Source organism: Leptonotus elevatus, chromosome 9 (assembly GCF_054856555.1).
Source record: "Leptonotus elevatus isolate MCC_2025b chromosome 9, RoL_Lele_1.0, whole genome shotgun sequence".
NCBI lineage: Eukaryota > Metazoa > Chordata > Actinopteri > Syngnathiformes > Syngnathidae > Leptonotus > Leptonotus elevatus.
In genome coordinates, this window is record NC_141247.1 from 26,314,228 (window position 1) to 26,338,082 (window position 23,855).

At 49.6% G+C, this 23,855-nt stretch overlaps 4 protein-coding genes across 12 annotated transcripts; 3 read left to right on the forward strand and 1 right to left on the reverse strand.

Annotated features, from left to right (window-relative positions):
* Positions 1–48: 48 nt before the first annotated feature.
* khk (ketohexokinase) lies at positions 49–5,097 on the forward strand. 8 transcript variants are annotated; one of them, XM_086084073.1, is made up of 9 exons: positions 49–277; positions 791–907; positions 1,153–1,287; positions 1,465–1,599; positions 3,416–3,488; positions 3,544–3,705; positions 3,979–4,067; positions 4,668–4,825; positions 4,901–5,097. In XM_086084073.1, exons 1-9 carry the CDS (start codon positions 165–167, stop codon positions 5,002–5,004), a joined length of 1,086 nt encoding a protein of 361 aa, XP_085940199.1. In that variant the 5' UTR covers positions 49–164; the 3' UTR covers positions 5,005–5,097. The 8 variants fall into 8 exon arrangements, with proteins under 8 accessions (XP_085940199.1, XP_085940202.1, XP_085940200.1 ...); XM_086084074.1 differs by having other exon boundaries at positions 53–277; positions 3,559–3,705; XM_086084076.1 differs by lacking the exon at positions 1,465–1,599 and having other exon boundaries at positions 50–277.
* On the reverse strand, positions 4,991–13,178 carry pltp (phospholipid transfer protein). 2 transcript variants are annotated; one of them, XM_086084071.1, is made up of 15 exons: positions 12,749–13,178; positions 9,987–10,125; positions 9,817–9,916; positions 8,183–8,311; positions 7,949–8,104; positions 7,814–7,877; positions 7,562–7,717; positions 7,312–7,488; positions 7,176–7,235; positions 6,617–6,781; positions 6,467–6,534; positions 6,344–6,386; positions 5,927–5,990; positions 5,777–5,853; positions 4,991–5,708 (listed from the first exon to the last, which is right to left on the reverse strand). In XM_086084071.1, the coding sequence occupies exons 1-15, from the start codon at positions 12,767–12,769 to the stop codon at positions 5,622–5,624; spliced, it is 1,506 nt and encodes a 501-aa protein (XP_085940197.1). In that variant the 5' UTR covers positions 12,770–13,178; the 3' UTR covers positions 4,991–5,621. The 2 variants fall into 2 exon arrangements, with proteins under 2 accessions (XP_085940197.1, XP_085940198.1); XM_086084072.1 differs by having other exon boundaries at positions 12,821–13,148.
* A 640-nt stretch (positions 13,179–13,818) lies between these two features.
* On the forward strand, positions 13,819–17,922 carry uqcc1 (ubiquinol-cytochrome c reductase complex assembly factor 1). The gene is made up of 9 exons (XM_086084082.1): positions 13,819–14,054; positions 15,076–15,162; positions 15,431–15,538; positions 15,610–15,682; positions 15,759–15,816; positions 16,140–16,248; positions 17,187–17,264; positions 17,360–17,473; positions 17,550–17,922. Exons 1-9 carry the CDS (start codon positions 13,959–13,961, stop codon positions 17,682–17,684), a joined length of 858 nt encoding a protein of 285 aa, XP_085940208.1. The 5' UTR covers positions 13,819–13,958; the 3' UTR covers positions 17,685–17,922.
* A 1,410-nt stretch (positions 17,923–19,332) lies between these two features.
* dynlrb1 (dynein, light chain, roadblock-type 1) lies at positions 19,333–23,014 on the forward strand. Its single transcript, XM_086084086.1, has 4 exons — positions 19,333–19,499; positions 21,367–21,442; positions 22,570–22,737; positions 22,832–23,014. The coding sequence occupies exons 1-4, from the start codon at positions 19,497–19,499 to the stop codon at positions 22,873–22,875; spliced, it is 291 nt and encodes a 96-aa protein (XP_085940212.1). The 5' UTR covers positions 19,333–19,496; the 3' UTR covers positions 22,876–23,014.
* Positions 23,015–23,855: the final 841 nt, after the last annotated feature.

Here is a 23,855-nt window from a genome sequence, read left to right on the forward strand (position 1 = left end):
GACGTCAGGCAGGCGATGACGCTCATGACCAGTGGAGGGCAGCGATGCACTTGGCGTGCTCGTCTGCCGCAAAAGAAAGGAAAAAGAAGAAGGCGGGCCCGAGCCATCAAAGTCCATCGAAACAAACCAAAGTTGAGCAAACAGGACGAAGGTTGGCGACCGCGATGGAGCAGCAGGGAGAGCAAACGAAGCCCAAGAAGATTCTCTGCATCGGCCTCGTTTGTCTGGACATCATCAGCGTGGTGGACACATTTCCGGAAGAAGATTCGGACAGCCGGTGAGTCGGACGGGATGCTAATGCTAATGCTAACGTCAATCAAAAGGGCAGCATCCGTTTTCCTGCTTCATTTGGACCGGGCAACTGTTTAGTATGTTCGCGCCAAGGTTGTTAGACTTCATCAAATATTTAAGTTAAACTTAAATTGAAGAAACATTTTCGAGCTGGGGGTTATCTTGAATTAATTTTTGTTTTGCTGTTGCTGTATGGCCGCCAGGAAAAACGAAGGTCCAACAGTTCAGTTCTTTCTTACGCAATACCTATTGTGACCTCTCACGCACTCTCACGCACTCACTCAAACGAAGAAGAGCAAAACGAAAATGAACATTTTCAAAAAATATATTTAAAACAACCCTAATTAAATGTAATTAATTATTTATATCAAACAGGAAACCAAATGAAAGAAAGTAACTAATGAACTTCCCCCAAAACTATTATAACCCTGTGTGTGTGTGTGTGTGTGTGCGTGCGTGCGTGCGTGCGTGCGTGTGTGTGTGTGTGCGCGCGTGGCAGGTGTGTGTCACAGCGATGGCAGCGAGGCGGCAACGCGTCCAATTCGTGTACAGTTTTGTCACTGCTGGGATCGCCGTGCGCATTTATGGGATCGCTTTGTGCTGGACCTGTGGCCAGGTAACACGCACGCACGCACGCACGCACGCACGCAAACAAACACACTGGAGACTTTGACGAGCTACTAACAACTACACACACCCATGCAAGCATACAGATCCTTTCAAAAAAAAAAAAGTGCATCATGGAAAAGTTGATGATTTTCCATCATTCCAGTGCCAAAGTGCACCCAAACAAATGTATCCTGTCCAGGTATTTTATTTTGTAGGGCAGAGAAGGCATGAAGCAGTTTGTTTCCTGTGTAGTTTTATTTTGGAAGATTTTGCGAGGTTCCAGGTGGACGTGTGCTCGCCGCGTGAGCGCGCCGTCTGTGTCACGCCGACGTCACTCGTCATCAGCAACGCCGCCACAGGAAGTCACACCATCCTGCACATGAACAGGTGTGTGTGTGTGTGTGTGCGCGCGCGCGCGCGTGTGCGTGCGTCTTAGGCTGTGTTTCAGGACCTCGTCGGGGAGACCGTCGGGCTCCTCCCACGCCAGTGCCGTGTTGGCAGTCAGGTTCCCGTGGCTTTTATTTTGGAGGGGTGATGGCTGAGTTTCCCGTGTGTGTGTGTCAGTTTCATCGTGGACGACTTGTCGCGTCGCGCCATCGACATTTCGCCTCTGGCTTGGCAGACGACGGGCCAAACTCCCAGCGCGTGTTGCGTGGTTTGCCCGTCCAGCGCTTCTCGCACCGTCCTGCTGGCCGACACGTAAGACCGCTCGAGCGGCGACCGATCCTCGGCTCGGCAACCCACGAGACGGCTTCCCGTATCAATTGGTTTCCCTCCCTCGTAATTGATCACTGCCTATCCATCAATTGTCTTTCATCCGCCGATAATAAACGATTGCTTTCCATCAATTGATCATCAACGTTTGCTTCCACGTGATGAATTTCCAGCGATCATTTTGCAATAACTTGAAAAAGTGCTCATAATTGATCAATTTCCATCGATTGCATTCATTGGATGAGTTCCTGTCAATCACGTTTCGTTGATGGTTTTCCATCCGGTTCAAGTGAATCACTTTCCATTGATTGCTTTTCGTCTCCTTGGTCAAAACAAAATGGCGGTCTAATGAAAAGTCACGTGACCCACGGCGTCAAACTCGGCCACACCGAAGTGGCGTCCCACCAGGCGGCCGTTGTGGCTAGCTTAGCGTCACGCTAGCTTTCTTGACAGATGAGCTCACAAATGCACAAAATTGTCTTGCGCAGGCAACAAAAATGGTTGCGTGCGTCTCATTTTTTCAAAATCATTTTACAAAAGTATATTGCTGCACGGGGGGGGGGGTCTCAATCTCAATCTCATATATTCAAGTTTCACATTTTATTGTGATGAATTTTGAGTTATGACACGCCAAGTTTCATTTGTTGACGTGAGAATGTTTGACTTCTGCTTCAAGTGCTTGCGTTGCTTTGTGAGTCCTGCTTGACGCTTAGCTTAGCTTAGCTTAGCTTAGCTTAGCTTAGCTTAGCTTAGCTTATTTTAGCAAAAGGGCGGAAGCTTCCCGTTCAAGGTGGTCGGTCTGCAGTGGCTTTCATTTTCTGTGGGTTACTTTAATTGGTGTTTTTTAATTTTGTTGTATATTTGATTAAAATGAGGAAAGCATCCAACAATTTGCGATGTTTATGGATTGAAGACATTTGAATGTAAAACAAAACAAGTTGTGATTTGATGTTTTCTGATGCCAATCAGCAGATTGAGTTGTGGACGCGCGCAATTTGCGCAATTTGCTCAATTTGCGCAATTCGCCAGCCGAGTCGCCAGCCATTAAAATTTGGAAGGTTTTAACACCTTTTTTTTAATCTCTCTCTCCAAATGTTGTCCCAGGAAAAAAGGCATACATATGTCTGGAATAGGGCAAAATGTTTTTTTGTGAACATTTGTGAAAAAATAATAATAAAAATAAAACTTCCCTGGAAAAAAAAATACAAATAAGGTGAAATTTGCCGGGGGGTGGGGGCGTGTAAGAGCAATTGGAATTTAAATATCAAATAGAAGTACTTTTAGAATGTAAATGAAATCTAAATATATATATATATATTTTTAGTAACCCCCCCTAAAAATATCAAATGATTGGGGGATTAGGGCAAAAATCCATAAAGAATTGAATGCTTACTTTTTCCTGAATATCCCCCTCCCGTAAAAAAAATTGTATAAAAGATGGAATTTGGGCAAAAATCTTTGGCCAACTGTTAAGTGAATCAAATCTTTTAAAATGGAGAACATTTTTGTATCTTTTTTTAAACTCCTTAGAAAAACAAATAGTGGCGATTGAGGTAAAAACCATGAATAATTATTTTTCCCAACACAAATTAACCCCCCCCCCCCAAAAAAAAAACAACAAAAACAAAACAACAAATGAAGTATTGAAAGTTTGTTGGACATTTTTTCCCCGAATGATTAAAGATAGGCCAATGTGTGAATTTGCGGGCGTCCACACGATTTCTTTCCGCTCTGATGATGATGCGGATTGTTTTTATACGCAATAATAATAATAATAATGTTGATGATGTTATTTGTGCAGCAACATTCCAGATGTGACGTTTGAAGACTTCAACGCTTTGGACCTGAGCGCCTTCAAGTGGATCCACTGGGAGGTGAGCCCCGCGGCCCCCGCGGCCCCCGCCGGCGGCAGAAAGCCGAGTGACCCAGCGGGTGGTCCCGCAGGGGCGCAACGCCGACGAGCAGCTGAAGATGATGGCGGCGGTGGCGCGCTACAACGCCGCGTTGCCACGGCAACGCCGGATCGCCACCTCGGTGGAGATCGAGAAGCCCCGAGAGAAGCTTTATCGGCTCTTCCCGCACGCTGACGTGGTCAGTCGCAAAATACGCAACACAGCACAAATCATGGCAACACATTTGAAAGAACGAAGAGAAGCCCCAAAAGAGAAATCTGCAAACGTTTGAAAGTTTGCCCAAAACAAAAGACTTTGCGAAAAGTTGCTTTGCCGCCACCTTGTGGCCAGTTACAAAAGTCACTTTGTCTTCATTTGTCCCGTCGAAGCAAGTTTGTCGTGCCATTTTCCCCGAAGCCAAAGATAGGTCAGCGTGCCGAGCCGCCTTTGTGTGTTTGTGTGTGCGTTCCAGGTATTCGTGAGCAAAGACGTTTCCCGCCAGCTGGGCTTCGGCACGCCTCAAAGCGCCCTCCGAGGACTTGGAGGTCGCCTCCGAGCCGGGTGGGTCACGGTGGGACGCTTCCTGCTTGATTCCAATGTTTTGGCCTGAGGGGCCCTTAGTGGGAATTTCAAGGTCAAAAGGTCATTCGCGTCAAAAGGACTCTGATGCCAAAACAAATGGCAGCTGTGGATTTCCTCTTTTTCCAAAGTCCAAAGTCCGACGCCCCCCTTGACCAAAAAGAAAAACACACGACAGATGAAATTGTAAATGTTGACTTTCCATGCTATGAATTGCTTCGCCACCAAATTGGAAGGCCCGCGGCTGGAACGGGACATTTTGTGTCAGGCACGTTTCTCATTGCGTGTCGACCCCCCAAAATGGTCCCCATATTTCCAGGACAAAGTCTCTTTTTTCCCCTATGATGTCGCTATTATTATTATTTGTATTGATTTCTTGTATTTTTATATTTATCCATTGATCTCATGTGAAAAATCATTGCAATATTATTATCTATATTTATAATATAAGGACAATGTAATTATTTCATTTGAGCTTTTATTACTTAGATACTTTTATTTTATTTTATTCATTTATTTCATGATGTCATTTATACTATATATAGTTTTTTCTTTTTTTTGAATCCTCCTGTGTTGTTTTAGGGCCGTCCTGATCTGCGCTTGGGCCGACAAAGGAGCGGACGCGCTGGACGCCGACGGAACGCTGCTGCATTCCGACGCCTTCCCGCCGCAACGGCTGCTGGACACGCTGGGAGCCGGAGACACGTTCAACGCCGCCGTCATACACAAGCTGGCCAACGGTGACGCACGCACACGCACACACGCGCCAACCCAAAGCATTTGATTGACAAGCGGCATCGCGGGGCGGCGGGCAGGTTGCCGTCTGCAGGACGCGCTGACCTTCGGATGCAAGGTGGCGGGCGCCAAGTGCGGTTTCCACGGTTACGACGCCATTGCAGACAAACTGAAGCAAATGTGACAAAGCAACTTTATTGGCATGGTGGGTGGCGTGATTGATCGGTCGTGGTGACCAGTCGTGTCATGGATCAATAAAGTGCTGCAAAACCATGAAGGTCTTGTTAGCGTGTTGATGCTAAGCTAGCCCAGTGACGCGCGTGTGTGTTTGTTAAGCTCGTATTTAAAACACGTGAATATTTCACTAATCGATTAATCTGCCCCCCCAAAAAAAATACTTTCAATTAATCGATGAATCAGACGAAGAAATGTTTACATTTGCAATCTTCTTTTCAAAAACACGACAATATTTCAAATTGACAAACATAAGTTGATTACGTTACTATTTTGGTGTGAAAGGTGAGGAAAATTGGCAAAAATGTTGATCGTTATTTTTTTAGTTAAAGCAATCGTTTGATTTGATCCAATTCATCATCCGTCCGCTTTCATGGAGGACAGAAATGGGAGAAATATTTTCTGTTGAGGAACCCAAATTGGGAGCATTTGGACGTGAAACGAGAACTCGATGATTCATCGATTATCCAAAATGTCATTTGATAATCCATTGAGACGCGCGTGGATATTCACGTTGCCGTGTGTGTGAGAACGCGTGCAAGCGAGAGTCGGCGTGTGCGCACGCGTTCATTTGGCGGCGGCGGCGGCGGCGGCGGCGGCCATCTCCCGCAACCCTTTGCTGAAGTGAAGGTTTGCTCCAATCACGATGAAACCCTGCAGGAGGTCGCAGGTCAGTGCGGCGGTGGACGTGCATCGCGCCCAACGCGCTCATACACACTCACGTTGTGATACTCCACCACCTCCTCCATGAGGTCCATCCCGTCGGCCAGAGGGATCCCCACGCCTCGCTTGGTCCACTCTGAAAAGGGGGCGGGGTCAGCGAGCGTGCGTGCGTGCAAGTGTGTCACGTGCAAGTGATGATGTCATCTTACTGTTGATGAGCGGCACCACTGACATCTGCAACATGGTCTTCAAAGGAGCCTGCAGAGGAATCAGCTGACGGATGTCAAAGACATGGGGGGGGGGGGGGGCGTTTAAAATATCTCAAAGATCTTTCAATCACTGACAAATACATGAAAGACGACACGCCACAAAATGGACACCTCGGAGACAAAAAGACATCAATGACGTTGGGAGTCAAAGACACATCAAAGACAAAGAGGCAAGAAGCGCAGACCAGTCAAAGACACGAAAAGCAGCCCACACACGAAAACAATCAAAGACACGTGAAATACGGACTTCAAAGCTCCGACATCGGACCACACACGGAAGAGCAGGAAAAAACACAAAAGGAAAAAGCGACTCGTCAAAGACACGCCACGGACAGACAGAAGACAAGCCTTTCTTACTGCCAGAGATTCCAGCGCCGATTGGTTGGAGTAGATTTTGAACCTGAAAACGTCAAAGATACGTGAAGGACACGCCCACACGGGTGCGATGGCGTGCGTGCGTGCGTGTGTGTGCGCGCTGACCTGCGCAGGTCGGCTTGCACAGCAAGACGTTTTCCACGGATGAAAACTTTGGCGTTGAATTTGCTTTCCTTGACAAGCGCACAAGACAACATTCTGACCTCTTTGAGGACTCTGGGCAACGTGCGTGCGTGCGTGCGTGCGCGCGCATACCATGGTCATGCTGCTGAGCAGCACGGGCGGCTGGCCGGCGGGCGTCATCATCACCTTGACGATGGCCGTCATGTCGACGGTGGCGCCGGACGTCTTGATGGTGGACTTTGGCGCCGCGTTGACAGCCAGTTCCAAAGACACGGGCGAGTCCAACAGCGACGGATTCTAACCAGCAAAGCGCAAGTCAAGTCTGAAGTCGCGTCCGTGACGACGTCAACGACGCGTGGCGCGCTGGAAAGGTGACGTCAAAGAAGCGCACACAAAAGTGCAAGCAAACATCAAAGACACGGCGAAAGGCACTTGCGAATGGATGTGGCGGGCGCGGCGGGAACAAGATGACACACAAATGGAAAACCGATTGAAGCCAGATAGCAAAGATGTGAAAAATCAAAGACACGCTGGGAAGACACATCAGAGACAAGTTCCCAAAATAGAAAGACGCAACCATGAGGCAAGAAAACGGACATGAAAGCGGAGCCGTTGCGTGCATCAAAGACACGGATGGAAAGCAAACATCAAGGACGTGCAAAAGGACAGACATCAGCGACGCCACACTCGCCAGCATCATGATGGTCCCGAAGAAGGTGGTCCTCAGCAGCAGCTCCAGATCTTTGGGCATCTGCCGAAGGGAAAACACATCAAAGGGTGTCGCGGCCCGCCGTCCGTCCGTCCGACGTCCGTCCGCCCGTCCTCACGTAGTCGTTGGTGACGTTGATCTGGAAGATTCCCGCCTTGTAGTATGCGAAGAGGCCGCTGTCGAAGAAGAACTCTGACAGCGCCAAGTAGATCATGCGCTCGTACTCTAGGATCTGCGGCTCCGCCGCGTCGTTGACCGGCACGTCCCGCTCGTCCCGCAGGTGGAAGAACATCCCCTGCCGATCAGGCGCATGCGCGTCAGCCGCACGCCCCTCCCCCCCGCCCGGCGCGCCGCCCACCGCGTCTCACCCGGAAGTTCATGTCCAGCCCGCGAGACGTCACCAGCGGCTCGTCGGTCAGCGAGTAGTCGATCCCGATGTAGCCGTCCACGTCCGTCCTCACCGGGATGCTCGCCAGCATGGAGTTGACGTGCACCAGAGACGCCTGCTGCAGGGCCGGGCAGATCTGCCACGGACGGACAGGACGGAGGTGAGACGCCGATGGCTGACGCACTGACAGGTTGGAGACGGACAGGACAGGACAGGACAGGACAGGACAGACCTGCTTGTTGAGGAGGAAGCGCATGCCGGTGGTGAGGATCTTGCCCAGGAAGTCGTAAACTCGCCTGTGGAGGGAAAATGGTCGACGATGATGACGACGACACCACGACGGCGGCGGCGGCGGCGGCGGCGTTACCCGAGCGTCCCGCTGAACTTTGCCCTCATCTTCTGGATTTTGGCTTGGCAGGTGACGTTGTTGATCGTCAGGCGTCCGCGCCCGTCCCGGCCCAGGCCGAGCGCCGTGTTGATGCGGACGCCGTCGGCCGACGCCTCGATCCTTCCCGTGTCGTAACTGACACGTACGAGCGAGCCGTTCGGTCACTCGGCCGGCAACGGCAACGGCGGCGGCGGCGGCGCTGGCGCTACTCACAAGAACCAGTAGAGGAGCTGGCGTTGGAAGCTGAGCGTGATGGACGAGTTTTGCACGTGGAACATCACGCCCACCTCGGGCAGGAAGCTCAAGTCCACGGAAGTCAGGTTCAGCTCGGTGACCTTCACGCTGGAACGCACGCCGCGTCAATCGCATCAATTAGGCCCCGCCCCTTTAGTGCGTCACCATTTAATAGTGTACAATCGATTCATCGGATTCTTTTGCATTCAAATGTATTACAAAAGCTTTTTCTTTTCTTTTTTGCCGATTACCAGTGATTGTTTATTTCCTACTTACGTATTTGTATCAGGATTGATTTTATTTTTTTCAAGCGGTTTAAGCTACGTTCGCGGTTCGTCATTGTTTTCCAAAGTAAAAACAGATGTTTGCAGATGTCTTATTTGGATGAAAGACATTTTGACAAATGGGTCAACAATTACTGTTGAGATGCTGAAATCCGAAGATTTGGACATTTTTTCTTTCAAAAAAACAACGTCTCGGTTATTCAAATAGATTCCAATCATTTTGACGGCTGGACTTTTTCTCCACAGGTTTGAAACTGAGATGACATTTTTCAAAAGTGCCAAAGCGACTTTCATCAGCTGATTCGCAAAAGCACAAATCCATCCCGAAAGTGCTCCGGTCGCTACTTTCGCAACTGCAAAAATTCTTTCTCAATTGTTTTGGCTCATCGTTTTTCACTTTCACTTTTTCACTTTTTCACTGATTTTGCACAACTTCCACGGATCATCTGCAGAAGCTCACATCTCTCCCAAAAGCGCTTACCCACGTGTCAAAATCCACGTGTCCGACAAGTAGTCAATGCGTCGGCGTCCCTTTGGCATTGTGGGAACACTGCAAGTCAAAATCATTTGATGTTTTGTCACAAACACGACAGGTACCGCTAACAAAATAATAATAATTAGATCCAATAAAAGTGAGGGGGGGGGGGGGGATTTGACAAGAGCAGTTTTCAAAGTCAAGGAAATTGCAACACTTTTTATTGACACAAAGTTACTTACATTCAAGTGCAACAAAAGAAAGTGTACGCCCAAATCTGCGTATTCATGAGCAACTAATAACTCAAATAAAATGATGAAAAACCAACTACTGCAACTCTTCTGTCGAGTACGTTTGACTCCATTTTGAGTGGAACCGAATGGACTCCGTTTTAGAGTCACATTTAAGACGCAAGAGTGTCAAACAAGGAAGTACGAAGACGCTGGCAATTTGACGAAAGCAAGACAAACGCCGTTCGCTTGAGACCAATCGTAAGGTCGTTTGGGGATTTGTCCATTTTCAAAATGTCATCTCACTTTCAAGAAATGTGACAAAGCAGTGGAGGGAAAAATTTGAAATTCGAAATGCAAGTCATGACACGCCACAAGGACAAAATCCGCATCCTCGTCAAAGTCGTTGCTGACTTGCTAAAATGTATATTTGCAGCTTTTAAAAATGTTCAAATGACTCATTTAATACGTTTTGTTTCATCCAAAAGGAACTTGCATCATGATGCTGTTTCTATTTATTGTATTTTTTCAACATGTTCTTGTTGAGCACCAGACGTTTTCTCCCCAAAAATAGTTTGATGGAGCTTCGAGCGCTCACGCGAGGGCGCAGCAGGCGTGACGTACTCGGTGATGGTGTACTGGAAGTTTCCCTCCTTGCCGCTCATCTCGGGCATGCTGATGTTGCTCAGCTCCTCCTCCGCGAACTTCTGCGTCTCCCATTTGACTAGAGACAAAAAGACAAGGTCCCTCAATGGCGCCGACGCGCGCGCGCACGCACCCACGCGAGCTCTTACGCATGTCCAGGCCTTTGTCGGTGATGCGGATCTTGCATCCGGCCGGCTCGGCGGCCGCCGCGGCCCACGTCAGCGCGCAGGCCAGCAGGAGGGGGCGGGGCCAGAGACGGGAGGTCAGCGACATGGCCAAATCCGGAGCCTGGAGCGCAGAACATTCCGCTGCGCTTGAGAGCGTACGAGCGCCACAAACGCTGTTGACGGTGAACTCGAGTAACCTCGCTTCCAAAACATTCCTCCTCAAAGCACGCACGCACGCACGCACGCACGCACGCACGCACGCACGCACGCACGCACGCACGCACGCACGCACAATTCGAGGAGCTGAGGTCAAAGTGTCCTAAGAAGGCGTTTGCAAACGTTTGTCCTCGTTCCTTGGCTTCCTCTTTGTTTCTGTTTGTCGTCTCCCCGCGCTCGCTAACGTGACGCGCGGGACGCGGCCTGGCTGTCCTCGGGTCCGTTTTGTCCCCTGCCGATGATCGGCCGTCAAACGTCAGCCAAAACAATCGGCCAGTTGGGCCAATTTTCCCCTTAAAACGTTATCAAGGACACCAACGCTTCTGACGCTGTGAAAGTACCCTGAATGCACCATTTTGCTTGCGCTGCATTAGCAACTAGCAAGTGTGCCGCGTACGTTATTCGGGTTGTTCTGTTGTCCCCCAAGTGTCCTTTAAGCTGTTAAATGACGCCGCAGTTGGAGCTAAACACACGGCGTTATGTATAAATACAAAACATGCTTGGTTTTTTAAAACATCGCTAGCCTAGCGCTAATGCTAAGAGGAAGTTAGCATCAACTTGGGAGTGTTGTTCCTTCTCCTAACGGATCTTCACACACATGCTGCGGGAACACAACAGCCCGACGTAGCAGGACACTTTGCAAAGGCACAAATTCTTCTTCATTTAATCGCAACTTTCTTCTGCGCTGACTTGAAGCGTGTACGCCATGGATGCACGGCGCCACACTGCCCCCAGGAGGCCGAAACGCTTTGCACTTGCTATTATGTTAGTTTATTCAACTCTTATTTGACTTTATCCTTTTATTTTGTCGTCGTCCTTTCAAGTTGCTATTTCAAATATTCAACGATTCCTTTCCAAATGCAATCGTCGAGGTCCCACGTTAGCCCAGGAAGTCCCAAGACACGAATATGTCAAGGAAAGGTTCATGCTTGACAGCAGTTGTAAACAAGCAAGAATGCTTTTATTGTTGACACACAAATCGACGCAATAACCTCGTTTATTGAAAAGGAATTTGGGGGGCGGGAGGGCATTTTTATGCATGATATATTTTTTAATAATTGGGGTTTTTTTCTGCCCAAAATCCCTATTGAAAAAATGCGCATCGGTCTGGCCCCGATTCAAATCGTTGAAATGAACATCTGTCCCGCTCGTCCGCTCGTCCGGACGCATGTCGGCTTTTCATCCGGTCATCTTCAATTCCAACCGGTTGCCGTTCGCATCCGCATCACATGGCCAGCAGGCGTCCCTTTTTCGTCGTACCGGAACGACAACGACTTCCTGCTTGTGTCTAAGAACGATGGGAAATGTAGCGCCGCTGCGCTGCACGCGGCGTTTCCGATGTGTGAGCGACGGCATCGACGTTTGTGAGCGCGTTGCCTTGTTTACAACTGTCAGCCCGGCCCAGATAGCATTTAGCATTTAGCATTAGCCAAAGTCACAACACAACCGCCGCGCACCTGATAAAAGAGCCATGATCAAACTTGTTTTCTTTTCTTTTTTGTCGGCGCACAGCCAAGAAAAGCGACATGATGCTAACCGAGATTTTGGTTCGGAACTGAAGCTCAATCTTTTACGTAAACATACGCAACAACTGCAATGAGCGGGCGTTCCGTCAATATTGACGGCCATATTGTTGACGATTGACGGCAAACTTTGAAAACTGTGAAAAAGTGGCTTTTTCTGCCGACAATGTCATCGTCAATGTGTCAATAAATTGGGCAATCCTTTAATGACGGACGACGGCATGACCAAAGAACGTTGACGGATGTCCACTTGGAAACACGGACGGACGGACGGACGGACGGACGCTCATTTTGCTGCACAATCCGCAGATGACGGTTCAGCTTAAAATGTTGACGATGACGGGAGGTTGTCCCGACAGACGCTCAAAATTCCTTGACTATAATCTCAAAATCCAGCACAAGAAAAAATGTCATCAGTTGAACATCTGGTTGAACATCTGGTTGGCCTTTGTCACAATTTGCTACAATTTTGCAACGCAATTCTGACACAAACGTTGACCAACCTCAAAGGTGAGGACTTTCGTTTTCACTCAGAAATAAACACTTGTTCAACACTGGATGCGTACGCAAGTAATCCTTCTCGATCCCCACCTGGGGGGCTTCCGTTAACGGGTGACGCGGGATTTTGTCCTCATGCCTCTACTTTGCCATTTTGTTGTGTTTTGCCATAAGAGGGACGTCTGTGGGCGGAAAGTCCTCCAGCCAATCACAGAGCGGTGGGCGTGTCGCTGAAGGCGGGCGCAATGGTGACGAGAGGAGTTGGGGGTGGAGCCATGGGAGGAGCCCGGTTTCAATTGGTTGTTTACAAACATAAAAAGGACAAAACTAAGACCCCACCTTTAAGTGTTCTTGAAACTCAAAAAGTGAAAAAAAAGGAGCACTTGAATAAAGATGACAATCCTGCCACAAAAACGTTGACATTTGCCCAACTTGTTCAAAGGCCATCAAAAAGTGTTCACACGAAAGCCGAAAGATCAGAAAAGACCAAAACAAAAACAAGCTCACCTGTCCATCACGTGACCACATCCGTCTCGCATGTGCGCGCGCGTGTGCGTGTGGATGTTGCAAGTTACTCACAGTTGAGAGGAACACCGACGAGCGCGAGTCTTCTGGAAGTCTTCACGTTTGCTCGCCAGCTGCCTTTTTATTCCCGGGGCCGACTCGGGACCCTCCCCCGCTGGAGGCCGGGGAGGAAGGGGATTCACTGTGTGTGCGTGTGCGTGTGTCTGTGCGTGCGAGCGCGCACAATACCACTCCTTCATTTCCTGTCTCTCATGATTGGACAAACTGATTAAGCGCGCGCGCGAGCAGTTGTCAAATCAACCGAATTGGAGGTATCAGTACGCATGCGCGCCTGCGCGGCCCCCCGGCTCATATATTTCCGGTTCAGGGGTCAAAACTCCCCAGCGGTTACAGGAGCGCAGTGGAACCAACCGAGTAGAACAGTCAGTGTTTTGATTTTGAGATTGCTTAAGGTCAATTTTGTGTAATATGCCAGATTGTCACAACGTGGACTGAAAAAGCGGATGAAAGAATGTTGCTTTATTCACGAGTGCAATAAATGAATACTGCAAGAAAACCTCCACAACGTCGCGCCGAAGGATTAAATTGGTCAATTGAAAGATCAGACGCTTGCTGATTTGTAACCAAGCCATATGTAAATACAGCATGTCCATTTCTGAGCCTGCAATAGCAAAGTAGATGTTTGCAAATGAGCCGGAATGTGTCGAAAAACTCCCTCGAGTGAATCACAATTCTCAGTCTGGCTTGCGAGGTTTGAAATGTGCGATAGAAATAAATGCCTTGCCGAAGGTCGTCCAGCATGAATAAAGTCAAGAAAGGAAGAAAAACATCAATGGAAGTAAATGAATAATAAAGTACTGTACAGAATTACAAGATGCAAACAACCACACAAAAGAAGCAACTGAAAGTAAATACATAAAAGTAAAGCAAGAACGGATGAAAGAAAATAAGGAAATCAATTAAAGGGCAAAATGGTGAGTGGAACGTAAAGAAAAAAAGCTCAAGGTAGAAAGAAAAGAGGCCAATCGGACCCTTGGTTGTGGCGACTTTAGTTCCCACTCGGACGCAATTGCGCACAGGACACGCAATCGGCTTGAGTTGACTTGACATTGGACAAGCGAGCTCGCGACTCGAAGCAGCGGTTAGCCTCCGAAACTTCAGCTCGGCTCGGCCGGGCGGTTCCGTGCGGATCATGTGGGCTCTGTGGCTCGCATCCCGGCGGCCGCTGCAGTCTGCATTTCGAACCGTCGCAACTGTCGGAACCGGAACCGACCTGCTGTGCCACAAGGTTAGCCTCGCCTAGCTTAGCGCCCGACTCGACGTTTCATCGGCACGATTCACTTTGATTCTGTCAAGGGAATCAAAGGCAGCTCGTTGTGATGTCGTTTGAGTTCTTTGCTTCGTTTTATGGCGAGTCGCGAGTGGAGAATAAATAAGCGAGCGAAGCGGATGGCGTCGGTCACATGTGACGTAAGGATGGCGTCAGCTTTCAATGACATGAAAGCGGCGTCCACCGTTTGGTTGTTTTTTAGGACTCGTCAAAACGATCCATTCCGTCATCTTTGTCCTATTTTCAAAATAGAACGGACAAATCTCAGTTTAACAAAAAGGCACTGGTTATTTTGCCGTGACCGGCAACTCTCCTTCGAGCGTTATTTTGCCGTGAACGGCTGTGATTGTTTTACGATTGTCGTAAAATAAGGCAAAAAGCATTCGTGTTTGTTGTACGTGGTTTTGGTCATCAAAGGTGCCACAAAACAAACAAAGTGTTGAGAATGAACAAATACTCAATGAGTTGTTTATAAACATCGTCTGTGTCCAAATATGTCCGCTTGAATGTCCTTCCTCACCTAAGAGGGTTTGAAGGGAATTTGTCGATTGCAAATTTGGGAAATGTTGACATCTTTGGCCAATATAAAAAGTAGCCATCAAAGCTTGGCGCTTCATGGTGGGAAGATGAAAAAAAGGGAAAACTGCGCTACCCACGTCACTCACAAGGCGTGATCGGGAATGTGGCCCTTTTTTCCTCCCAGCCTTTGTGCGGCGGTACGACACGCATTTGCCTCGAGAAAAGCAAAAGTGATGCTGAAGGTCATCAAGATGTTGATGGCATCGAAAGAAAATAATCTTGGTTTTGGGGGCGCGCGTGTCGAGTCACACTTTGGAACGTCAAATACGCCCTCAACTGCTTGCCAGCCAATCGCAGCACTTGCGTTCCATGAACGCCAAAGAAATAGTCCAACATTTTGTTTGTGACGGAACGCAAGCGCTCCTCCATGACGCGCGTGCGTGTGTGTGTGTGTGCGCAGGTTTCCCAGCGGGGGTGGTCCATCAGCAGGCCCCGTGTGGTCCCCTTGACGACGACATGCCGGCGCACGCTTCAACTGAGCAAACAGGTGACGTCATCGCGTGCAACGGGCGGGAAAGTCCATCCAGATGCTAAAGAGTTGAAAGTTTGACCACGTGATTGGATGTGAAGATGAAAATGATCGATTGATTTAGTCCGTGATGCTGTGGCGTTCGACCGGCTCACGTGCTTGAAGTTGTTGTGAATGGGGTGCGAGGGTTTGTCAGGCACTTTTGGGGGGCGGTCAAATGCGATTTTTGCTGACTAAGATGGCTGACGTGCAAACGCTGACTGACGCGAAGCTTTTTGTGCGTCAGACGTGCAGCGTGAAGGAGACGGCGGCCCCCAGCGAGGAGGAAGTCGGCGCGTTCACCAAGCTGATCGAGGCCATTGGCTTCACCGGACCCCTCAAGTACCACAAATGGGTGAGTGGGCCGGTCGGGGCGCGGGCGCGGGCGGGCGGGCGCACGTACGTCAATGCCTTGTTTGCGTGCAGAAGATCAAGATTGCGGCGCTGCGCATGTACACGTGCTGCGTGGAGAGGATCAACTACGACGACTTCTTCCAACGTGCGTGCTTCCTTTTCACACAAACAGGAAGTGCCCGTTAGCATGAGCCGCGCTAACACTGCCGCTTTTGTCTCAGGGTGCTCGCTGCCCGACACGCTCAACTCTTGGTTCCTGGTGGCGCAGCTGCACGTGTGGTGAGGCGCACGCACACACACACGCGCATCACACGCCACGTCGGCATTTCCCGTTGAAGTCCGTTCTCGTGCCGGTCGTGCCGGTCCCACGTAACGGCGAGCCGTTGCGTGTCTGACGATTGATCGGCTCATCAGTGAAACCTCCGCTAATTGGCAGCCGGCGTCCGTGGCCAAAGTTTTTCAACTTTGTAGGATCGCGTGCGCGCACCAATGCGGCCATTTTGAGCTCATCGCGCAATTTGCATCCGTCTGCAAATACGCTCGTTGGTCAACAATGTGCTTGTGGAAGACGATCAACGTTTGCCGTGTCGTCCGTCCGGCAGGATGTGCCTGGTTCGCATGCGTCAGGAGGGCCGAGCGGGCAAGTACATGTGTCGCTACGTGGTCCACTCCATGTGGGAGGACGTCGAGCAGCGCAGCAAGATCATGGGGGTGAGTCACGCTTCCTCTTTAACCCGCTTTAGCCCGCTTTGTCACATTGACATCTGTCAGCTTGGAAAGGATGCGTGTGGCCTCGTACGTTTCGCAGCGTCACGTAGCCTAGCATGTTCTGCGGCGTGTCGTGTAACCTAGCATGTTTCACAGCCTGTTACGTAGCCTAGCATGTTTTGCAGCGCGTCACGTAGCCTAGCATGTTTTGCAGCGCGTCACGTAGCCTAGCATGTTTCGCAGCGCGTCACGTAGCTTAGCATATTTCGCAGCGCGTCACGTAGCTTAGCATGTTTCGCAGCGCGTCACGTAGCTTAGCATATTTCGCAGCGCGTCACGTAGCTTAGCATGTTTCGCAGCGCGTCACGTAGCTTAGCATGTTTTGCAGCGCGTCACGTAGCTTAGCATGTTTCGCAGCGCGTCACGTAGCCTAGCATGTTTCGCAGTGTGATAACAACCTTATTAAAATCCAACTTTTGTTTTTTTTTCTTCCCTTATGTTGATAGAGAAGGCAAATGACAAGTTTTGCTCACTGGTTTTTGTTTTTGTCATGTCGTCGACGAGCTTTGAAAAGTGTTTTTTTTTTCTTCTTCTTCTCAGGATTGACTTGCTTCAGCTTCCAGAATTTTTTTTTACAAATGAATATATACTTTATTTCTGGGATTTTTAAATGGCTTTTTCTTTTTAACGACGGCCTTTTGAGGTTCAGTCCAAGAGAGGATCCTTAATAAATGATTTTCCATTTGAAATGGTCAACAATTGGCTCCAGATGATGGAAAAGCGGCGGCATGAAAATCAGGCAGGGTGACGACAGGGAAGGCAAATCAAGCCAATCCCTGTTCCTGCTGCTTGCGTGCACATTTTGAATGCCAGAGCGCCCCCCTGTGGAGAAGTGCACTCATGTCCTTGAAGTGATGCTGATTTGGTTTGTGTGTGGGCAGATCGACGCCATCCATCGGAAGGAAGCCCTCAAAGCCATGACGGAGACCTTCTACGGCGCCTTGTTTGGATACGACGAGGTCGGTCGGTCGGTCGGTCGGTCGGTCGTCGGCCTCGCTTGCTCGCTCTGCGTGCGCGCGCGTCTCTTCACGTGCTCATGCCTGTGTGTGCGCAGGGCATCCTGTCGGATGACGGCATCCTGGCGGCCGCTCTGTGGAGAAACTTGTTCAACTGTCTGTGTGAGGACTCGGCCCAGCTGGAGCTCATGGTGGAGTACGTTCGCAAGCAGGTGCGAGCGAGGCATCGTCAAAATCGTCCAACGCTTTAAAACGCCGTTCACGTGCTAACGCCGCGTGTCTTTTTAGATGCAGTTCATCGACTCTCTGGACGGCGAAGACTTGCTCCTGACTGGAGAAGTCAGGTGGCGCCCCCTACTGGAAGAGAATGCGCAGAGCATCCTGAAAGTGGGCACGCCCACATACAATGACGCCGGACTGTGACTTCCTGTCAGCCGCATCACTTCCTGTCTGCACAGGAGCACGACTCCACCTTTTGTTTGCACCTTTACGTCGTCCCGCTCGCACCGTGGCGTCCTCGCACTTCAAGAAATCAAGTGATGTCAGAAGTGGAGTATATCAGACGACTCGAGGACTTCATCCACATTTATTTTCTATCTCCCAATGCGCGTGCGTGCGTGCGTGCGTGCGTGCGCGCGCGATTAAAAAGTTGAACTGTCAATGTGGTTGTGCCCCGCCTACTTCCTTATTTGGCAAAACGTGTCACAGCACTTCCTCCTCCCACCTGGTGAACGGCAAAGTTAACGAAACACTAAACGACATGAAACGTCACGAGCCGATGTCGGGATTTGTTTCATCTTGACGCAAATGCGAGTTTTCCATTGACAATTCGGTCCCAAGTCAAAATGGCCGTCAATCTCTGCTCATTGAAATTTGGATGCTTGATTTCCAAAAGTGACGAAATGTCGTCAATCTGCCTGCTTTGTATGCAAAAGCGAAACATGAACAAAAAATGAAAAAAACAACGTTTTCTTGGCCCGCTGACGGATTGTTTTGCAATTGGTAGAAATGAATGATGCGATTTTGAAACATTTTATTTCCAAGTTGGGCATCAAACAATGTCATCAACTTGTCTCGCTAATTATGGCGGCATAAAGTGCAAGTCGGCAAACGTGTCTTCCTGGCCTAAGTCACATGATCTCGGCGCCGGCCAATGCCAGGGATCGACGAGACACAAAAGACGACCCAGACACAAAAGACTGGACCCAGACAAACCACGGACTGCTCAATCATGACAGAGTGGTCGCCAGTCAATCACAGGGCACGCATAGACAAACAAGACATCTCAATTTGAGACGGGACGTGCGCAGTCCAGTTTTGAACCTGTCCAATAATCATGCGTCACTTGTGACCTTGTGACGGTTTCCTACAAATCGGCACCCTTGCACATATATCTACCGGTTAAGACCATCGGGTCACACATTCGTCACGGGGGCGAGGCCGAGCTGCCCGCCAAGACAGTATGAGTAGGGAGCATTTTGGACGGATTAGACCTTCTTCCACATTCGGCAAAGAAGGACCCCACCACGGCCGTGCGGGTCCCCCATTATAGCGACCGCACGTGCAAATATACAGTCTTCAGCTAGAAACGAAGGTCATCACAAAAACGTAAGGTCCGAGTGACCGCTTCAAAGGTTCACCGGACGTTGTTGTGGTCCAACCAACGGATTTCCAAGTCGCGCGGACGTCAGCGTTTGTCAGCTGAAAAATGTCACCAGCACAGATGAAGAAACATCAAGGACACCGCTGCTCACGTGACTGACGTCAAGAAGGCCGCTTCTCGACGGCGTGACGTCACGTGACTCCGACTGCCTGAGGCCAAATTGTGGGCTTCGGGTGGCGGAGCGGTTCCCGTCACTTGCCTTCGGTTGGCGTGAGTTCGCTTCCCGCCTGGGAGACCATATACGTGTGTGAGTGCACCCAAAAAGTCATAATAATAAAAACAATGGCTCCAATGTTTTTCACATTCGGATTCTGACTTGTGCCAAAGCGTTTTCCCGACGATGCGACGTCGTTGGTACGTGCGAAAGTGTGCGTAAGTGACGTGCGGTGACGTCATCGCGACGTTGGATTCCAGTACGGACGGAGGACACGAACCGTGTCTTCCTTCTGGCCACCAGGGGGAGACGCGTTGTTGCCGAAGACGACAGAAGAAGCGCAAGCCGGAAGTTAGCTCTTCGTTCTTCCAATTTCTTGATTTGTCTCTTCGGTCTTGTTGATTCTTTCCAGCTCCAAATGGTAAGAAATGATGCCGATGATGATGATGCCGATGCCATCATATTGCAAGTTGACGTTTGTAATGTTGCCTGCATTCTGTGACGTTTTGTTTGTTGCTCTTCGGGCGTTGTCATGTTAGCACGACATTATTAGCATGAGATTGTTAGCAAGCACGCTTTAGCACAGATCGTCTCTTTTCTTTCCTTCTTCGCGTTCGGGGAGGCACCACTGTGATTCCGAACAGCAGCTCAGTGGTCTCGTGGCAGAGTGCGCGCCCTGAGACTGCGAGGTCGTGCATGTGTTACGTGCTCGGCCGGGTCGTACCAAACACTACAATGGGACCCATTTTCCTCCCTGTTTGACACTTGCCTCGATCACCACAATGGTGCTCACCGCTCCTTTTGACCGTGACCGTGCGCTATTTTGCCGTGAACGTGGGACCAGTGGGCGCGCTTCCTGCCTCGCGTCACCCCCTTTTTGTGTCTTTTCACCAAGCACCAACCGGAAAACGGCTGCAATTGGCATTAGCAGCCTAACCCTCCCCATTAGCCTCAGAGCATGGAGTCTGTTTCGCACCCGTGACCCCGATTCCACGAACTGGTACGCATTGCTGGTGCAGAATTTGTCGTGAACGTCAATGACCGCAAAATGGCGCTAGCTGGCAAACATATGATCCACTTCCTCCCGAGTACACATTTGGAAGCAGGATGCTTGTGGCGATGGTTTGACCTGGCGTGTCCACACCCTGATGCCAACTCCTAACTTCACCCGGCCGGCCCGTTTCATCCTGATGTTCCGTCTGCTTTTTCCCAGAGCGATGCCAGCACAAGTGTTGACTTCTGAGGAGCAGAAAAACTTTAGAAAAATCTCATTTGAATGACGCTTATTGTCAACAAAGACCTTTCTGTGTTTCTGGTCTCACCAGCGGTCAACAAACACTTCATTCAAGGCAGAACTTGTCTTGGAACATGTGAGCGGAAAAAGAAGACAAACAAAGATCTGTAGGCAAATCAACGCGCTGCAGTCGGTCGCCTGCTTGTCCTGCGTTCAAGTAGGAACATCGACTTAGGAAGGAAGAATAGAAGAAGAAGAAGACGCTTTTGCTGACAGCCTGGCGCACATGCACGTCATAATAATAATAATAATCATCGATTTTATTTGTAACACATTTGACATTTATAAAATAAATCTCAAAGTCAATTAAAACTGTCAGTTACAAATCCGAGTGAAAACGTCAAGACGTAAAATCGAAATAGAAATCAAACGGGAACAGATTTTTTGGAAAGTGTCAGCATTGAGGTGATCTGGGAGACGGCAAGCAGACTCCAAAGTCCTGCCTGTCTGCCCGTCTGCCTGCCCGTCTGTCTGCCCGTCTGCCTGCCCGTCTGTCTGCCCGTCTGTCTGCCTGCCTGCCCGTCTGCCTGCCCGCCTGTCCATGGTCTTGAGCCGAGTCCTTCCTCGGCGGCCGCAGACGCTGCAGATGACCTGAAGTGTGTGCACTTCCCACACGTCCATTTTGAACATGTGCCCTTTTGGCGCTGCTGGTTCTGACCTCACTTTGTTTCATTGCCCAAAAGCTCAAAGAGAGCAAAAGACGTTTTGTTGCTATCCACATTTGAGAGTAAAAAAAAAAAAAGGAGTTGCTTGTTCATTTATGATTCTTTTCTCTTTTATGTTCATAATTATTCTTTCAGTAAGCATAAATCAATCTTGTTTTGTTTGATTTTTGGGATCCAAGTTTGTGCACGACGAGCACAGAGCAAACGATTTGCTCGCCGCAGCCCGTTTTTGTTCCCCGGTGATAAATGATGGCGTGTGGCCGGCAAACGGGAAGGAAACGCGGTCCGAATGTCCACTTGAACGTTGCCGTGTTTGTTGTGTTGCGCAGGCTGAAGTGGAGGAGACCCTCAAGAGAATTCTGGGCCAGAAAGGAGTTCAGGGCCTCATCATCGTCAACTCGGACGGTGAGTCCAACCTCCGTCGCTGGCGAGGGGTTTGAGTGCACGTAAAATAAAAAAAATCTCCCGCTCGTCATCGTCGGCGAGTCCCAATACAACAGGATGCGCTTCTTCTTTGTCAAATAGCAAGTCAAGATCTGATTGCATCTTTCCGCCAAAGGAGACATCGAGTGCTGCCTTGAGATACGAGTTGAGCTCCTAACTCGAAGCACTTGTTTTGCAAATCCTCTTTTTGGCAAATGTGGTTCTTCCCTTGCGGCAGACAGACACAAGCGCACGCGTGGTCTTGGTTCTGGATCCCACTTGATGATTGGCTGCTGCATGCAGTCCCGCCCCCGATGCCGTTTGGGCCGAGCGCGTCCCCCCCGCGAGTCCAGCGCGACTCGTATAACAACGTCATTTGATTGGCGACCTCGTCAGTGTTGGGCGTTTGCGAGGGTCTGCGAGTCGGCCCCTCGCAAACCCCCATCTGGCTTCAAACGATATCATCATTTGAGTCAGGTGTGTTGGAAGAGGGAGACACGGTCTTTAACTCATTCACTCCCAGACATTTTGGCTGAAGCAACCCCCTTCGCTCCCGGCTGTTTGACTGGATTTTGACTGATGTTGCAGTTCCACATAATATTGTGTTCTATTGCTATAAAATATGGAACCCAACGAAAGAAAAATTAGTCTCTTCTTTCATCAAGGAAAAAAAGTATGTTTCTATCTATTTCTGTTTTGCAGCAATTAGCATTAGAGTGTAGCTAAGTTTCATCATTATTCACAAATCGACACCGCTCTGGTTGATCTCTTCTACTCTACTGCCACCTGCTGGCCGTGTTTGTCATAACTACCATTGCTTCAAGCGTTCTCTTCAGTTGAGAGGCTGCATCAAAGCCTTCCGTATGCTCGAGCATCAAAAAGGCTCGTATAAATGTCTTTGGGAGTGTGGTCACATTTGAAATAGAACGTATTTATACGTTTTTGGGAGCATACGAGTTAAGGCTCGTTAGCATGACGCTAGTCCCTTCCTCGGGTGCGTTGACATTTCTTTCTGTGGACTTTTGGAGTGCAGTTGAGGCAAGAAAGCTTGTTTGGGGAAGCGCCGGCACGTGAAGGCGCTTTTGCCACAAGTTTGTTTGTGTGTTCAGGAATTCCGATCCGCTCGACGCTGGACAACAGCAGCACGGTGCACTACGCCGGCCTGATCCACCAGCTGGTCATGAAGGCGCGCAGCACCATCCGCGACATCGACCCGCTCAACGACCTCACCTTCCTGCGCCTGCGATCCAAGAAGAACGAGATCATGATTGCGCCAGGTCGGTCATTGCCGCCACACGCCGCTGATGCGTCCGCCGCTGATGCTGACGCGTCCGCCGCTGACGCGCCGCCTTCTTTCTTTGTTGTGTGCAGATAAGGACTATTTCATGATCGTCATTCAGAATCCGTCAGACTGAAGCGCAACTTCCGCCCGCCGACTTCCTCTTTGTTTTCCGCATCACAAAGAAAAAAACTTTTGTGCTCATTCCTCCCCCTGCCGCCATCTTGTGTGACGTAAGTTGTGCTCAGTATTTTCAATAAATGTTGTGAAGACTCGTCAGCTTCCACTTCCTGTCAACTCGACTCAACAATTCCGAACCGGCGCACATTTTGTTGGCACGCGATCGGCGCGCAATCCCGGGACATTGACGGACGGACCGGACGTAGACAACCGGCAGACACAAGACACGGCCGGTTGAAGTCACTTGCCCACCCGACGGCGCCGACTCGGATTGAACCCGGAACCCTGCGTCTGGGAGGCGATCGCATTCACACTCGGATGGCGGCAAATGGGAATCGCACGCAAGTATACGCCAAAGCTGGGACGAGAGGCCGTCCGTCCGTCCGTCCGATCGTCTGTCCCGACAAAATTCTTCCCTGTTGCGAGCCGCAGGCGCTAGCCGCGTGTGCCACTGTGCTGCCCTTTCACAACGTTGAAAGCAAATCTTGTCAAATAGGAGTCACCCCAGGGAAGGTTTTATTTTTGGGGTCTGACTCGAATCCAGTGTAATTGCACATCCACTACAGCGGGCGGCAGTGTTGCTCCAATAACGCCAATGCAGCCTTCCATTCCTCGCTCGGTTGGCAAATGTCGAACCTTTTCATGCACGACAGCATCGTTTGTTCCTTGTGGCCGATTATCGTCCTCATGTGGAAAGGCTGCGACAAAAAAACCAAATGTCTCAGTTTGGAAAGTGTGTAAAAAGGTGCCTCGTTTGAGTCTTCCTCACCCCACAAAATGGCCACAGGCACGAACCCATGACACATTCATCATCGCTATTTATAAAACAAACAAAAATGTACTTGATGTTGACGTCGAGACAATTTCAATCCGATGCCATCGTGCTTTTGGCCAGGAGAGGGCGCTATAACTGACCCTTCAACAACCAAATTCATT